This window comes from Apaloderma vittatum, unplaced genomic scaffold (genome assembly GCF_000703405.1).
Source record: "Apaloderma vittatum isolate BGI_N311 unplaced genomic scaffold, ASM70340v1 scaffold7147, whole genome shotgun sequence".
In the NCBI taxonomy this organism is placed as follows: domain Eukaryota; kingdom Metazoa; phylum Chordata; class Aves; order Trogoniformes; family Trogonidae; genus Apaloderma; species Apaloderma vittatum.
Window position 1 is genome coordinate 25404 of NW_009727742.1, and position 17422 is coordinate 42825.

The 17422-nt window shown below is 47.4% G+C and overlaps 1 protein-coding gene across 1 annotated transcript in view; it reads left to right on the forward strand.

Annotated features, from left to right (window-relative positions):
- The window catches only part of MXI1 (MAX interactor 1, dimerization protein), a gene marked incomplete at its 5' end in the record, with an annotated part of 45063 nt that overhangs the window by 24543 nt on the left and 3098 nt on the right, over window positions 1-17422 (forward strand). Inside the window, one exon of the mRNA XM_009873782.1 lies at window positions 16259-16373. Within this exon, the coding sequence (XP_009872084.1) occupies window positions 16259-16373 (115 nt within the window). The remainder of the gene's footprint in view (window positions 1-16258; window positions 16374-17422) is intronic.

Sequence of the window (17422 nt, forward strand, 5' to 3'; positions counted from 1 at the left end):
GGAATAATCGCAGGAGGGCGTTTGATGGACAGCTGTGCTTCATGAGAACTAGTATGTGTATTTCTGTGCAGGGAAAGGGCAAGGACCCTGCTGCAAGGGGGAAGGCTGGAAAAGCCACACACCCGTCAGATGGGATATCTGGGAGGGAAAAGGAAGTTGATACCAGACTTCATTTTGCTGCTGCTTTGCGTATAGGTAGATCTCCCTGTGAGCAGCCCAGGAGGAAAAAGGAACAGAACTGGCGGGTTCAGAGGTGAGGTCAGCCCTGAGGAGCTCGCTGTGGCTATCCTTAGCCTTGAAGTAAAGCCTGGTTAACCAAGAGCGTCCCAGGACCTGAGAGCAAGCAGCTGCCAGCATTTCTGTGTGCTGCTGCAGTGTGTTGCTCTGCTCTTTTTCACTCAGAGCTGGGTTGTGCTGGAGGGATTGTTCTGGGTCTCCCAGGAAGTTTTGGGTGATGTTCTCCACATTTTCCTCCCAGGAGCAACTTTCCAGTGCTCCTTCCTCCTAGGAGTGACTTTCCAGTGCTCCTTAAACACGACCTGTTGAACACGTGGGGTAATTCACTGTAATTCCACATGACCAAAGACTGGCACGTAGATGGGATGTATTCTGCCACTTCTCAAAATTCAGTGAAATTCTTCAAATGAGTTATTTGGAAAGAGGGAGTGATGTAGGAGGTTCGTTGTAGAAATCGGAGGCTAAAAGAGAGGTTGTTTTGTATCTCCCATGTCTGTCATTCTGACCCTTTTGGCCTTGTTTCCTGGGATGGGTCGAGGTGTGAGTTGCCCCGTCAGATTTTGCCCAGCTGCATGGGAATCCTCCGTACAACTCGGAAAATACGGTGGTAATGTCAGGAAGCCAAATGTGGGGTGAGTGCTTGCGTTTGCACAGATGCACGCGGTTACGTGCAAGCACACACAAAGAGCTTGCAGTTAAAATCTCTGTGCTTGTCTCTTTTAACAGGGGAAGACAGCCCCAGCTGGGTGTACAGCTTGGTGTTTCCCTTTGATCTGTGTTTGTTTCCAGTGTTTCCCATAGACTAGATCCTGGTGCTCCTCAGAGCTGGCTGCTCTTTTCCATGTTTGCAGCTGCGTCACTGCACACGGAGAAGCTTGTTGGGGTGACTGGGCTGTAACTGCTTTCAGCAGCTCGGGGTGGAGATCCCTCTTCCTTGCAGCCCCTCCTGTTTGTTTTACTCCTGTCCTTTTCTCACCAATCCACACAGCAGGGGATCATCTCGTTCTGCTGATGGAAACTGCCTTGTAGGTGCCTCAGGATCCTCCCTTTGGCTTTGCCGACCTGCTCCCAGGCAGGTGGCATTTCTGCCCTTTTCCAGGTGCATGCAGCAGCTACAGCTGCCACTCTGGAGTGAAACTTGTGCTCTGTCACCAGGGTTGTAGCTCAGAGAGGCAAAATTCCCCTTCTCTTCCCAGAGACTCAGCATGCTGCTCCCACAGCTCGCTCGGGCCCTGTGCCTAAGGGAGGGCAAGGAACTGCCTTCTGGAGACTTACGTGGTGTTCTGTGAAGCTGTCACAGATGGGGCTGAGAGAGGCCTGCAACACTCGTTTGGTCTCTCCCCTCACCCCAAGGCAGGGTAAGCTCTGTCTAAACTTTTCCTGACAGATGCCGATCTAGCAGGGCCTTAAAAGCCGGTGACAGCAGGATTGCCCAGGGAGGCAGCGCAGCCTATTGCCCTGATTAGCTGCTGTTACCGATAGAAAGTTTTTCCTAATGTCTAACTAAGAAGAAAATTATTTCAGTGTTGTTCTGGGGAAGAAAAAAAGCCATCCAAAGTTGAGTGCCTTTGTGTTTGGGAAGGCGAGAGTCCCAAATGCTGAGTAGAGATCGGCTTTCATAGCAATAAACACTCGATCAGACCCGAGAGGTGTGCTGAGAAATTCTGACTGAGATGGGGGGAATAGGGGGAAGCAAATAGGGGGGGAAAAATATTTGTCTTTTCCAATTGCCACATGTGCTTACCGCTTCACCTACCCAAAAAAGCAACTTTGATGCCAAAAGAAGTGGGAAACCGGATGGGAACGCTTTGTCACCGGTGGATATTCTACGTAATATGACCCTCTTAGGAAATGCGCAGAGCCTGTTCTCTGTGGCGTGACCTCTTTTAAACTTCTATTGGCTTGGAAAAGCAGCTTACAGGCTTGGTGTTCGCTGGAAAAAGCACATATGGGGATGTGTTTCGGTGAAGAGAATGCAAAGAGGGAGAAGGAGTCTTGTATCTGGTGTCACATACTTCAGGAAAACATGTGAAGGCCCTCTGGAGTCATGAGTGTCTCTTGAAGTTTCTTTTGAGTTGTGTGGGTCTTTTCTTACTGTCCTCTAAGAAAAATAGATGTGGTGGGGAAAGAGCATGCTGGGAAAGAGGTTATGCTGTGGGTTGGGCACACTGGAAATGATTAGCAGCAGTCCTAGTGGAAAGCAGTTGTACAGAAGTAGAGGACTCCCCTAAGCCCTCCAGGCTGGCTCTCAGGTCTGTGCAGACACTGTTGCCTTGCACTTCCCCATAGTCATCGAGGGAAAGCAAATTGCATGAGTTTCCTAAAGACTTTTTTTTTTAAAAAAAACCAAGTTAAAACTGTTCTGTATTTAAAGTGAGAAATACAATTAATCTTGCCAAATCTTGTAATCTCCACTGCAGTTTTGGTGATATTCTGTGATTCTCAAATACCAGCACCCAGAGTTAATCTTCTATAAAATTATTTTTCTATACCCGACTTAAAACCAGTGAATGAGACACTGTAACCTGTGTATTAAAAAAAAAAAGCAACCACACAAAACCAGAAGGAAGAGGAAGCATCCTGTGTAGGTGTTCGTGTGCTTTTAAAAATCATGTGATGTCTGAGCTATTTTGGTGTATTTTTTATGGGGCCTAAACCATAATCTTTTGGACTCGTGGGATTAGCAGAAGGACATTGGAAGCTAAGGGTTTTAAAGAAAAAAAAAGTTTTATGACTGCTTGATTGCAAAGTCAACAATGCAGACTTCATCTTGTCCTGATTCTGACTGAACTCCTTTGAACTTCACTAAAATTCCATCTTAGGAATTTCTCAGGACATAGGCAAGAGGAGGCCTCAGGTGGTTTTTGCTGCATATCTGGGGAGAGCAGTGAGCGGTTATTGTTCCATGTTGAGAAATGTGTCCATCTTGTACTCGGGGCGTTATTAATTAGCAGAGAAGACTAGTTGAAATAGCTTCCCAAAATGCCCTCCTCTGGGCACTTGACATACCAGTACCAACCCATTGCTGGGTTACGTGAGCACCTGAAAACCCAGGAGTGGATTTAGCTGTGCAGTACTCCGTGAAGGAATTAGGATTAGCTCCATTCTGTGGATGAGAGATGCGTGCTTCAGTTCCGCAAGGGATTTACCTGAGGTCACGCCAGCTGTCTGCGGACAGGTCTCCTGACTCTCACTTTAGAGGTCTTGCCTGCTCTTGCTTGCGGAGCGACTCGAAATGTCAGCTCCCTTCAGTAGCTGCTTCACCCTTCCTGCAAGTGCTTGCAAACTGTGAGCTCCTGAGTAGCACAGTACTAGGAAAGTCAAGAAATCTGTGCTTCTGCTTTGCCATTGGGCTGTCATGATGAGGAAACCCACGGCAGCCTCTCCCCAGGTGAATGGTTTTGGTGAAAATATTTTGTTGTTGTTTTATTATTTTCTCTGTTTTTAATTATTATTTGGAACACCAGTGATTTTTTGAGACCAGGAAGGAGTGGTCCCAAGATGGAACGCTCAGTAGGAAGTACCTGACCCTGAAGCAGTAATTTATCTTGCTGAATTCCTGAGGCCCTGTCAGTGACATAAGCACTACAGAGTTAACAGCAAAGGAGTGATGTGACTGTGATTATAATGCAATGCCACCGCAGGTATCTCTGTAAGCTTGTCTGGTTATTTTTTTAATACTGTTCTGATATCTGAGCAAATGGAAACCAGTTTCCACCAAATCAGAGGACTAGATGTTCCAGCTCTTTTTTTTTTTTAATAGTTTATTTATTATTTTTCTTTCCAAAACAAACCATGAACCTCTCAGTGTCTGGTTTATTCCCAGATGGGATCATAACCCTTTTACTGCTGGGAGAATACAGAGTGAACAAGCATGAGGCAGCTAATCCACAAATGTTAGTTGACTCAACTACAGCTGTTCTTGGTTGGGGGAATTAAAATTGTGTTTGTCTGTGGCATTGCTGACTCAGGGAAAGGTCGTAATGATCTTCTCCAGCTGATTAAGTAGAGCGTCCTGTGCTTAATATGATGACTTTTTGAGCCCTGTTGGAAGCACTGGGAGGTTTGCAGCTGAGCTGAAAAAAATTGAGCAATTTTCATGTCTTACTCGTTTTGTCTTGATTCCTGCCCAAGGAATTGCTTTCCAAGTGGCCAGCTTCATGCTTTTTCCCTGTCTGAGGTTTGAGCAGTCTTGTATCTCTTGGCCTTCACACATGGCCAGAGGAGAGAAAGAAAATGCAAGGAAAGTGTTGAGTGTAGTTAAAGGGAAAGGGCAAGACAGGGAGATTGGTTTTTTGTTGTTGTTTCTTTCCCCTGAAGTTGAGAGCATTTTAAATTTCTGGGTGATAAACAGTGCTCCTCTTTGGAAGAACTGTATTGACAGTGAGTTTGTATTAGCATGTCGCACCAGTTAAGCAGAAGCGAGGTGTGTTCTCACACTCCCTGGTACCTCCTTTCAAAACCTCTTTTCTTTCCTGGTACCTCCATATGTATGAGATCGGGACATGACTCATCTGCTTTCACGGGTGCTAGGAGCTGAGGTTCCCCTGATGAGTAGCATATTTTTACTTGATCTAAAACTGCTTGTAACTTAACATTAGCTAACTCCTGGACTTTTGAAATATAATATTACTATTGTTTGTGTGCAAAAATGCATATCCACGAGGAAAAATAGTAGTAGGATCTCCTAAGTTCTCCTTCCTAGGGCTTTTTTCCAAATATACATTTGATAGTGACCTTGGCTGGTAATTGCTTTTTCCTGGGAAGTTTGAGGTTAAATTTAAAATAATTTTACAAGATGAAATTACATGCACTGCTTCCTCTGTTCCAGATGTATGCCCTCTATACCTGAAAGGTACAGTAGATATTTGATGACTCCTTAAATATTTCTGACAGTGTGAAGAGGTATTAGATGAAGACCACATGCTTTCCCTCTGGCGTAAAAGATTTTGTGTAAACAAGTATTCCAAATGGTCACATTCTTAGAATATTTCTTCATTAGGAATTACCATTTTCTTCCATGAGATGAGAAAACTGGAATATAACTTCAGAAAATAAAAGTATGAGGTGGAAAAACTATCCTGTCTTAATAAAAACAGCTTTTAGTAGCAATAGCTTATCGGTGTTATTTTAAAATTATGTTAATGACAAAAAACATCTAGTACCAGATCAAAATATATTCTTGATATCAGTACATTCCCTACTCGTTTTGAAAACAGGAACTATGTTTTCCCAAATAAGTTGATAGCATCCTTTTATCTTCTATTGATGGACAAATGTCATCTTACAAAGGAAGCGGTTGCTTTGTTTGACTGCTTAGTGACATTACTAGTTAAAAACCTGACTGTATTTAGTAGGCACCAAGGTCCAGGGTCTCTTTGAGTAGTATTGTGGAGATACAAAGGCTGTGATTTGAGGCACTGTCTGTGCTCTTACTGCTGTTGGCACCCTGCGGACCCCGAGTAGCTTTTCTGCTCCAGCCAGGAGAGCAGTCGAGGGGCTCTCTCCAGCTGCCTCGTGGGAAGCTGCCCGATACATCTCAGGTTCTTCCAGTCTTGGTGCAGGCAGGTGGCCTTCTACAGACCCCTGCAGATTCCTGCTAATTCATCTGTTTTCTGATGTGCACCGTCTTTGACACCTCCGTGAGAGGTTGCAAGGACTCCACGGTAGTAGATCCAAACTGGAGAGCTCTTGCCATTGCCTGGCAGTTTTGGAGGCAGTTAAGGATTATGGGATAAGAGCATCTCTGCTTCTCGGTGTCTGACTGCAGAAACCTTGCGGGAGCCTGAAATACTTCCTCATTTCTTTTCAAAGGCCTAGTGCTTAGCCAGGAAACCTCTGAACAAAATAATCAAGAATAGCTGGTGAGTTTGGAAAGCCTTGGCTATGTTTGCCAGTGACCTAATTCTAGCAGTAAAGCTGAAAATCCATAGGTCGCAGCAAAGCAGGTTACTGCCTCCTCTTCGGTGAGGCAGGTTTCTGGTGAACAGCACGGCTGCTTTGCAGGCGTGTTGGCAGCGTGGAGGAGGACGCTGCGCTGGTTGGAGCAGCAGCTCCAGACTTTGCAGCTGCAAGCACCCCGTGTATCCCTAGAAGGATGATTGTAATGGTATTAGCGAGAAGGAGGGCACAGGACACTGTTGGCTATTTAAAGAGCAGGTCTATTTTTAGCCACCTTTTAACAACGGTGAAGTTTTTATTAGACTAGGCTAGTTGGGGCTTTATAACGAACCAGCCTGGGTTGCACGTTGGTATTTATGGCTTGCTTTGTGTGTTCCCTGGTAGCCAAATGCAGGGCTGTAACCCCTGTCTTGCTGCCGGGGTGGCAAAGCTGAGATACCTGCATGGTTGGCAGGGAGCGTGACTGAAAAGTTGGTGCCGAATGATCTTGTGCAGGAGGTACCTGGGTATGACCATGCCGGTGGCAGCTAGGTTGTGTTTGTAGGTCCGAAGGAGAGTGTGATGTAGGGTACGTGTGGCCTGTGATGGCTGTAGGGTTTAGCACACTGTTGGAAGCACAGCTTAGCCCAAAAGGGGTTTAGCTGGTAACATCGAGTGTTGTGCTATAGTAAAGTTCAGGTACTTATTTGCCAAGGATTGAAATACCAATAATCAGTAATAGGAGATCCTTGATATATAACTGGAGGAGGAGATTAACTCTGATAAATAATAATTATACACTTTGCTCCAGAGCTGTTGTTGTTTTATGTGTCTTAAGTACTGTCCATGTTGCTTTCAGAGAAAGGCAGAAAGCCATGGAGGGGCTGGGAGGAGGGAAGAGAAAATGGTGAATGGTCACTGAGAGCACTGTGCTAGATCTGGATGAAAATGAAGGGGCAAGAGAAAGTGCCAGGCATTGATCAGCTCCGTTCCTCTGCTGGGCAGATGGCCACCTATCCTGCTCTCGTCACCTTTTCATTGTGAAGCACAGGCTGTTATATTTGATCTTTCTCTACTGAGTTGAAGTAGTCTGTCTCATTGGTGCCTCTGAAGATCAAAGTGGTTACAAAAGGATGAGCAGTCAAGTTACTACACAGCTGTGAGTTCTTTCTGGAGGAGGAACCTTCCAATATTGTATCATTTTTATTACTGTAAGCATCAGTATTTGATTCTTTTTTTTACTGTTCCTTTAAATTTTGGTAGTCATGGGATTACAGATGGTCTCTTTTTTATTATTTTATTCATTTAAATGAAGCCTCTGTATTCTAGCCCGCTAGTTCAGAGAGAAAAACTTCAACATATGTGACAAATAGGACTCAAAACCCCAGAAGTTACGGTGTGAATAAAAATAGCCCCAGATATACGACTTCAGAATTGTAGTGTTGCTTTAGTCTCATTGTTTGGGATCTGCTTGATTTAGGATTTCTGAGTACAGACACAGGATCCTGTTTGGTTCCAGTGCATTTGGTGACTGTATTCTTGTGCCAAAGAGTTCTCCAATCCAGCAGACTCTTGGAGGAGCGGACAGAAACAAAAACCTGGGCAGGTTGAAGGATGGTAGCTAGTGACAGCAGAGCAAACAGTCCAGCCTTTGTGGTGCTTATCCAGAGGGGAGAGTGAAAAGGGAAGTAAGAGCTGAGAGCAATCCTACTCCCTTGAGTACCCTTTGAGATGAGAGTAGGACCCCAAGTCTTCCAGAAGTGTCCTGTTCACAGCATGTCTGCAGCGCTGTGCCCTTGAACCCTGGAAGTGGAAGCTCTCTCCTACGTCCACATAACTCCAGGTGTTTGTAGGCTGACCCCTGCCCGCCCTGAACAACGGGATTTATACTCCGTGTCTGCACAGTGTGAACAGACTGATCAGTCTTTGGGAGATGTAGCCAACAGTTCCATCCTCCAGCCCAGGAGACTCCCGTCCTGCAGGAAAGCCTCGTCTTTCAGCCAGACCTCTGGATTTCACCAAGGGGTTGGAGACTGCCTGAATCCATGTCCTCGGTTCCTCTCTTCCCCTTTTTTGATTTTGGAAAACCTTGAAGTTAAATCATTTGCCTTCAAAATCGTAACAAGATTAGGAGAGCCCTTTTAATACTCAGTTTTATACCGAGAAGGATCTCAGAAAAGGGAAAGACCTTGACAGCTGTGTGTCGTTGAGAGGGGCGGCGAGAGCCCATCTCCCTCCAGACCACAGCAGCAGGCTAGAGAGTCCCGTGTTGGAACGGACCAGTGATGGCAACAGACCACGGGGCACAAGCTTTGTTGGTCTTGCAGCCTCTGTACGACACGAGCCTGAAGCTCTTCCCAGGCTGCAATCACTGATGAATCTTCCCATCCAGAAGGGTTGGGGGCAGAAGTGATTCCTGTGTGCCGGTGGGGGTGTGCTTGGCCGCGCGCTGGCCCTGCAGTGGAAGGCCGCGAGGGCTCCAGGACAGTCAGGGCAGGGTCTGCAGGACAGCCTCTTTCCAAGTTTACAGTTTTAAGTTACAATCCTTGCTTTATGCTTACCTTAAGGCTTGCAGCTTCTGTTAGGTGTGTGGAAATGGGTTTGTGTGCTACAGCACTGGCCATTTTTTCCAAGTATTCCAGTTGTTGGGTAAGAAGCTTCCTTTCCCAGCGTACCTGGTCCTGGTTTTGTCACTGAGGTGGCCTTTGGACAAAACCGCTGCCATTGCAGATTGCATCAATACATTGCTGTGTTTATGTTGTTTCTCCTTATGGGCTTGAAGGAGGACACTGCTTTCTTGAGCACTGTGCCACCCATTATCTCCCCATTACGTACCTTGTCACCAGGCAGAGGTGCACTGATTTGCGTGACTTTGAAAACCTGCATTGCCATGGGGGTTTTTGTTTTTATTATTGGTCTTACTATTGTTTAATCAAAGGTCTCTTCGTTTGTGGTTTTTCATCTGCCCGTGATTTGAGAATACAGTTGCGTGCCTGTTCATCTTTAACTATTGCAGACAGATGTGGTACGGTTAAGATCAGGCTGAAAATTTTGCCCATAGAACTTTTTTTGTTCCTTTAAATTCCTATTTATAAGACATTATTGAGTCTTTTTATTATTGATCCTAGATTTTAATTTCTCTGCTCATTTTTAGGGATAGAAGGCTTACAAAATGTAGGTAAAAAGGTGGTTTTTTTTTTTTTCCTAATAATATTTTCATGGTACATTTTATTAGCATTTGACATACAAATACTCCTACATGCCAGGGAACTGTTGGCAGAAATTGACTGGAAACAAAGAGGTAAATGAGCAAGTATCCCCTTCAACTGGGAGCCAACACAGGAAAACAAATACTCGTGAGAAGGGACCTGATTTACAGTCAGAAAGCAAGGCTTGTTCGGAATGATTTTGTGGCTCAGGTGGAGAGTGTTCACTTCTAACTGCAGATTTGTGAGCCAGATTTCCTTCTGAAACATGCGTCTCGTCCCTGGCGCCCTGTGGAATGGGGGTGAGCGGGTGCGGGTGTGTTTATTGCAGGCTGGCTGGACGCCACCGCGGTTTTATTGCGCGTGGCTGGCGGGCTCGCAGCGGTTGCGTAACGCTCTGCAGCAGAGCCAGCACCGGCTCGGCCCCCACGGCCCGGCCGCCTCACCATCCCCGATCCCAGCGCTTGGCAAAAACTCTTCGTCCGCTGAAGACAAGCGTTCAGTAAAGCAGGGGGCAGGTACCGCTGTAGGGAGGGCTGGGCTGGGGCTTAGGGACAAGAGTAAGGGAAAAACATCAAGTCGTACGCTGGCTGTTAGAGGTAAGCACGCCTCTGACCTGTGAATTGCTTTCAGAAGGAAACCATATTTTCCCCGTTTTCCCTGTGGTTTTTTGCATGTGTTTCTTATTACTTTTATCTCAAAATCATTCTCGTGCAGTGAGTTACTGATACGGGGTCACTTGCATTTCTCTAGGAATTGCTTTCTTTAACCAGCGATCCCTCCTGAGTTTTTTAAGCGATCTAGCTCTGAAATCCAAACCAGGTTGGCAGTTTCTAATTTCAGGGTTAAATTAGACTCAACTTCGTAAAGGTGTAGAGGGAAGAGGGGAAGCATGATGATGTCCTTTTCCGTGCTGAAATCTTCTTTCTGATGATTCTTTTGGTACTTCTTTTTGGTTTGGTCCTGTTTTTTTGACATCTCTTGGGGATGCAGTGTCTGATTTCGCCTCAGTGGGACTTGAGCATATTCCTAATGTTGAGCACATGCTTAAATCCACTGTTGAATTCAAGCCCTATAGACCTGCAGGCACAGTACAAAAATATCTGGGAAATGCTTTTCTTTTCCCTCAGATGCTCCCTTCTTTCAACACACAAAAAATCAGAATTCAGCGTTTTGAAATGCTGCTGAAGGCGAGTTGGTCATTTCCTGCTAGGAGGGAGGCTTGATCTTTTAAAGATGGGCAGGGAGTATGTGTGCTTGTGTGTGTGTGTGTGTGTTTTGCAGATGTTTGGACCTTGATTCAGCAAAGTCTATCAGCAGTGTCTGACTAGAGGATCATGCTGAATCTGGTAAACACTCTGCTTCCGAGCTGAGCGTGCATGTGTGCTTGGCTCCTCAAAGTTTCTTGTCTTAGTTTCTATTGCTTCTGCCCCAGGTTGAAGCTTGAAAAAAAAATCACAAATCCAAAGCGTGTCCTAGCAAAGAAGCTGCAGTGTCTCCAGGGACATGGACGTTCAGGGATGGCTCCCTGGTGTCGCCCCCACAGCCGTTGCGGCAACATTCGCAAGAGGAGGATGGAGCTGGGCAGGAGGGGGGTCGCCCACCTGGCAGGGGTACCTGGGTTTGGCTGAGCCCACCGAGGTCAAGGGAGAGAAGCTGCCAGTAGCCTTCCAGCCCTGGGCTGGCCCTTGCAGGGGGCTGTTAGGGCGCTGAAGGTAGGTAGGTTTCTAGCCCCTGGGTAGCCGCTTTGTGAGCGGCAGACACGAGGCTTGGAGCTGCCACTGCAGGTCCCTCTGCTCTTCTGGGACTTTCCAGGCAGGGAAGAGGCCAGTGGCTTTGTGCCCAGCTTGCTGTGGTGCAGTGTAGTGGGGTAGGTTGATTACTACACAGCCCCCTTCAAAATGTCCTCAGAAGAGTTAGGGAAGGAAATTGGGATTTATTTATTTATTTGCACCTGCACCTTTTTCTGCACTGCAGTTTTGATCCAGGCAAAAGGGAGCCCGGCTCCTGCACTGGGATTTGGGTGCGTGTTGTACAGTGAGACAGCTGAAGCTATGAGCAAAAAGCACGCATAAATAAAGGCTTCCTCCCCGTGCTTTATATAATCAGAGTGGATGATGTCATTGGGAGCTGGAGAGGAGAGCAGGCTGTGAAATTACAGCCCTCTGCAGCCAGGCAGAGCCAAGTGCAAGGAGGGGATACGTGGAGCAAGGGCCAGGCTCCTCTCTGATAGAGGCTCAGGACAGAGGGCCTGGGGTGTCAGGCTTGGAGGAGAGCTGAGAGGGGTAGAAGTGGATAATTCAAGTGCAGTCAGAAGCTCTCGTGCAGGCATAAAAGGAAAAGGGGGAGAACAGCAGGTGCGCAGTGGGCAGCAGTGGGACAGACAGTTCGGGGGGCAGCACACCCTTCTTCCATATGCAGCCACCTATAGCTCGATGTGGGTCAGCTGACAGGGCTGTGGGGCTGCTGGGCTTGCTCATCCCTCTTCTGCTCAGTCTCCTGCTCTGTCTGTTTAGGAGCTGATGTACCTTTTCCCACAGCAGCTTCTGGCAGAAAAGAGGGAATCCTTGCTCTTCTTGCACTCCGCATCCCCGAGGAACTTGCTTCCAGGCTCCTCCTGGCCCTGCACAGGGGAGGAGGCAGAAGCAGCAGAGGGACTGTTTCCTAGCCAGAGTTTCCAGGTGGAACAGGATAAAAGATTGTCCTCTGCTCTTTGGGACAGAGAGGTGCATGTTAAGTTCTGGTTTTCTGAAGCCTCTTGGGTGCTTTGGTCCTTTTCTGGCCACCTTGGTGCCCCTCATGGAGTCTCACATAGATGTCTGCCCCCTTATTAAGGCTGAGCAGAAGTGAGCACCAGGCTGATCTCTTGAGAAAGAGGAGAGCCCCCTCCTTTCAAATCCTCTGTGGATTCCTTCTTCAGCAGATCTAGCACCTATTGTGTGCTTAGGGTGCTGCTGTGGCAGCCTGACTTGTTCCAAGGCCGCTTAATCAGGAGAAAGGGCTCCAATTTCTCCTATCTCCCCTGCAGCCAGCTTGCCAAGGCATCAGCCTCAGCTGAAACTGGAATTCTCCTTCTGTCATCTTCTGTCTTCTCCGGGATCAAGGCAGTGAGAGTGAGCAGTGCTTTGCGCCAAGCCTGAGTTGTTTCTGTGTTACATAACAATATGGGCATTTAGACTTGTTTTTCCAGATATTGGCAGATACGTCAAATATTGGCATAATCCAGTGGTTTGCATGGAAAGCCGTCTGGCTCTGGCTGGAGCCTGCACAATGCTGGTATTTTCATTGAATGCAAGAGCCTGCAGCATTGTAAAAGCCACGTTGCAACAGAGTCCAGGTAAACAAGGGGAAAAGACGTTCGTGTCGTGGCCTGACCTGTGGGATTACAGCTGTCTAGGTACGGCTCCAGGACTTGATAAGAAAGATTAATACGTTTTTGATTGTTTTCTCTCTGAAATGGTCTTTTAGCTAAGTTTGCCATGATGCTTTTGAGCTCTGGATTTTTATTTCGGGTTTTACTGAAGCAACCCATCAGTGTCAGACCTGCCCATGTGCTCTGTGGTTTAAGAACCCATCGTGGTCCTCTTAGGCTGTTGGAAGTTGAGAGAGGTCAGGGACTGTCTCCAGGTTAGATTTTAAAAAAGCCAAACCCTCAACTGCAGAGGGGAGAGAGCTGGTGAAAGCTGACTGATTTGATCTCACTGAAGGAAGGCAACACGCTGGTGTGCCAGGACGGTTTATGAGCCAAGTTGCCCGTTGCTATCCCGGCGGCACGGGGCCAGGGGGTCCCTGAGAAGCTCCTCCGCTGGTGTGTCCCCAGCAGCAGAGGTGGCCGCGGCAGCTGCAGGGCAAAAATCCCTGCCAGTGATAGGCTTGCTTGGCGAGGCTGCCCCGCTGCTGGTGTAAAGGCCCGTACATCTCCCTCGGTTAGGCTGGGGTTGGAGATACAAATGCACTTAGGTTTGCAGTGGCATCAGAACCCAGCGTGGCTCACCTCGGAGTGCAAAGTGAGGGGGGAAATGCAGCAGGAGCACAGAAGTGATTGCTTTGGTCAGACTTCTTCCAAAACCCACCTCGGCTCAGCCAAAGCCACTCGCCCCTGCAGCGTGTGCTCGTTGCCTAAGCGGTGCCGTGTGCCGTCACGAACTTATCGGCTCATGCGTTCTGTCGTGGGCACGTGTCCCCTCCAGATGCCGGGTGTGCTGGCAGAGGCCGTCACCCCTGCTGCAGGCCACGGCCTTTGGCGACTGCCCAGCAGAGCCGCCAGTTCTCTGAAAATTCTGCGTGAGCCTGGGCCGATTTTCCAGATCTTGAGAGCCAAGGAGGGGGATCCAGAACTGGAGGAAACGTCCCCTTTGGGGCCACACGTGCTGGGGAGGTAACTCACTGTCAGCTTTTGCAGTGTCCTCACGAGGACAGACCCTCTGACTGCTTTGTCCTCCTCTCCCTGCCCTTTCCAGGGCCTGCAGAGCACAGTGACTCTCTTCACTTCACTGTGGTCCTGGGGCACATTGGGAGGTGTTTCAGCTACCAGAGATTTACTACATGGCTGGAACTTTGCGTATAGCTTTCAGGTGCTTTTGACGTGGCAGATCACTGCCATCCTTTTAACCGCTGTCTCAGCAATCCAGCCAGCCCTTCCTCCTGCCCAAAGCTGATTGCTGGTTCCAGGAATTGCAGTTCCTGGTGCAGCGCCTTCTCGGGTTCCTGGTAAAACCTCCAGTGCTGAGACTCAGCCCAAAGCTCAGGCTGCCCACATGTTGCCTATTTCTCTCCACGTTCAGGAGCACACAGCGACGCTGCTTAGGCGTTGATTCTCCAAACCTTTTGTCTCCTGTTGCACAAATAATTCAATTTTCACCGTGGGCTGGGAATTGCCCTTGCTGAGCAGGGCAGAGGGAATCTGTAGTGCCTACCTGTAGCAAATGCTGCATTAGGTGGAACTGGCCCTGCTCCTCAGCCCCCAGGTCTGTGCACACATCTTTAGCTCTGCTTGAGCTGCATTTTTAACTTGGACTGGTCCCGTAGGTGAAGCGTATGGCTGGTGCTCATACTCGTGCTGCTCGCTGCTGCAGCTTGATGGCTGTGATCTAACTTGTGCGGCTGTTCGGGGAAATCTGTGCTGTATCCAGAAATGTGTTCAAAATCCAGAATGTCTTTAAGCGTGAGATCCTCGTCCTCTTTGTTTCTCTAGCTTCAAGAAGTCAGTGTGCAGTCTCCTGTGGGTCGGTATGAGCTATAGTACCTGGTGTGAACTGGCAATGCATTTTCATTGCTGGCCATACAGGTTATCATGGGACATTAGGCAAATGCCTGTAGTGGGTGCACACAACTCCTGTTGATCAAACCTGATGTTGAAAATGGGCTTCCAGGTATAAGAAAATCCCCTGTGTCAGCCATCTGGGTTTAATGTCAGCAGGGTTTGCCCTAGAGCAGTAAAAGATGAGATTGATGTGATTACTGTTTTTTTCAGTTTGATTTTTGGATTATGATTTTCCCTTTCCCCACCCTTCCAGTTGTTAATATTTAATGAAAAACACGTGTTCTTCAAGGCCCTTGCTGGTCATGTGCAGCCCTGTGGCTGTTCTTGAGATGGAGTGATGGACCCTTGGTAAAGAGATTTTTAATAGAAACAGTGAGGAGCTCTCAGCTACAGCACCGCTAGTGAACACTGCCCTACACTGACAGTTCATCAGCAAAACCCCTGACCCTTCCACCCTTAATCATCCTTGCTTGTCACTGACATAATTGCCTGATTACAGACTTCTCTCCCCCACCCCTTTCAAACTGGGTGCAGTAGTGAATTTGAAAAACAAATGGAAATGAACTGTCCATGCTCTCTCTTTTTTTTTTTTTTTTCTTTTTCCCTTCCCCTGTATTTAGATGGACCAGACTAAGATTCAGTTTCTTTGTGTATGAGCAGGGGCTGGGATAGGCTTTCAGGACTCTTTTGCACCAGTGTTTTCTTGCATGTGAATGGTGGAGCTGATGTCATTGTGTTATTGATTGGGATGACAAGTTTGGACATAAATCATTAATGTCTGAGAAAGAGAGAGGGAGAGGGAAAAGGCAACCCACACTTGATACTTTTCCATAAATCTGCTGTTCATTCCTGCAGACGTGATAAAGAGGAGGACACGGCGGGAGCAGTTTTCCTGTGCTCCGCACTGCTGCCCGAACTGTTCTCCCCAGAACATGTTTCCATATTCTGCAGAAAGTGTCTTGTATCATCAGCAACATCATTGTGTTTGAGCTTTGTGGTCGTGAGCTGGAGGTCAGAAGAGTGTCCAGGGGAAGGTCTTGGCTTCTCTTGTTCTCACAGACCTTGCACCCCCAGCGGTGTTTCAGACCTGGGCCCAGGAAGGAATAAGAGTGTATTTTTTGGGAGCTACCGTCTCTCTAGCACCTTTAACTGCCAGCACAGATTGTTTGGATGTTTTCGACTGACAATTTTTCCAGTTGATCATTTTAATTTTGTGCAAAAAGGCAGTGCTTGGATCAGTTCGTAGCAAATGTCCCTGAGCTATCAATGCACAGCTCTGCAGGGGTCAGCAGTCATTTGAAACTACTTCCACAAAAGTTCTTGGCGTAACAGAGAGCACATAGCTGAGAGAGGAAACCCATGAGATACTCACACCATTTGCCTCTGTGCCTTGCCCTGCACAAAGATCATGCAGACCAGTTAGATTATCAGTTCAGACAGCAAGAAAATAAACAGTGTCTGTCAGAGGTTAGCAATAATGCAAGTATTGGTGAGCAGCTGATGTTTGCAGTGTAAATAGTTTAGTGGCAGTCTGTCCTGGTACCTGTGGGGAATCTTGTGATGTGCGAAAAGGGGGAAACGTGAAAACTGACTTGTAGGAGGGAAAGCAGAGAAGGAAATGACATTCACTTTCTGAAAGCAGAGCTCTGATCCTCCTCTTCTCCCCTTGCAGCCGAGCTCACCTCCGCCTGTGTCTAGAACGCTTAAAAGTTCTGATACCGCTAGGACCAGACTGCACCAGGCACACAACGCTTGGGCTGCTCAACAAAGCCAAAGCACATATCAAGGTAAGTTACTTTCCCCAGGTGCCTGGGCTGCTGGGAAGTGCAATTCAATCGCTCACTCTTACTGCCTAGAGGTAGCTCCATTGAATGAGACTAGCATCTTACTTTAAAAAAAAAAAATAAAAAGGGGGGTGCAAGCAAGCCTTGCCCCCTCAGTTAATCATTTATCACTGCGACAAGCTGCATTGTTACAAGAGTCCGTAATGAGCTCTGTTATTACCTACCGAAATGATTGATTGGGGTATTGTGATCATTCGTTGGCAGCTGCATCTCTGTAAAGAAAAACATACCTACTGTTGAATGACTACGTTTTGATGGGAAATGCAGCTTTTTCTGACATGTTACTGAGTTTCTGCCGCCAAAGCATTAGCACAAACCACAAGAGTGCGAGACAGGATTGGTTTGCTGGGGTTTCGTGTGCGAACCTGCCAGCTAGCCTAGCGCTCTTCTAGATTGACTTTTGGCAAAGGGAAGCATGAAAAGGAAATGCAGCATTGCCACTGTCTGGAAAAGGCTGAAATACTTTGTCGCAGGTGAGGATAGCGGGAGAGAGGGTGAGTGGTGAAGGAGAAAAAGCACTGCCGAAGGGTCAGGGTTAGCCTGAAATGACTCCTCCTTATGCAACGTGCTTGTCGTAGGAAACAAAGAACAGTGCCCTGGTAGATTTCCCAGCTGTGATCAAAGAAATCTGTAGTAGGTTATGTAAATCACTTACTGAATAGAAAACTGTTTCTGAGAAATCCTGCTAAACCATGCAGCAAGGAACACAGAACTCCCAGGGCACGTTTTTATGTTACAGTGGATCATAACAAACCCTGAATTGATTTGGTGTGAGGGGAATTGAGGCCCCTTCGTGGACAGATTCGGTAATGCAAGTGACTGAACCCGTGCGGAATGACCCACAGAGTGCAACAATTCAGGTGGTTTCGCCTGGAAAGCCTCTGTCCTCAGAGACTTTTTATACTAATGTGTACAATTTATCAGGACTTGGGAGGTGGAAAAGATGCGAGGAGATGGCGCTGTTCTGAGGGACGGTGAGGCAGCTTGGTTCA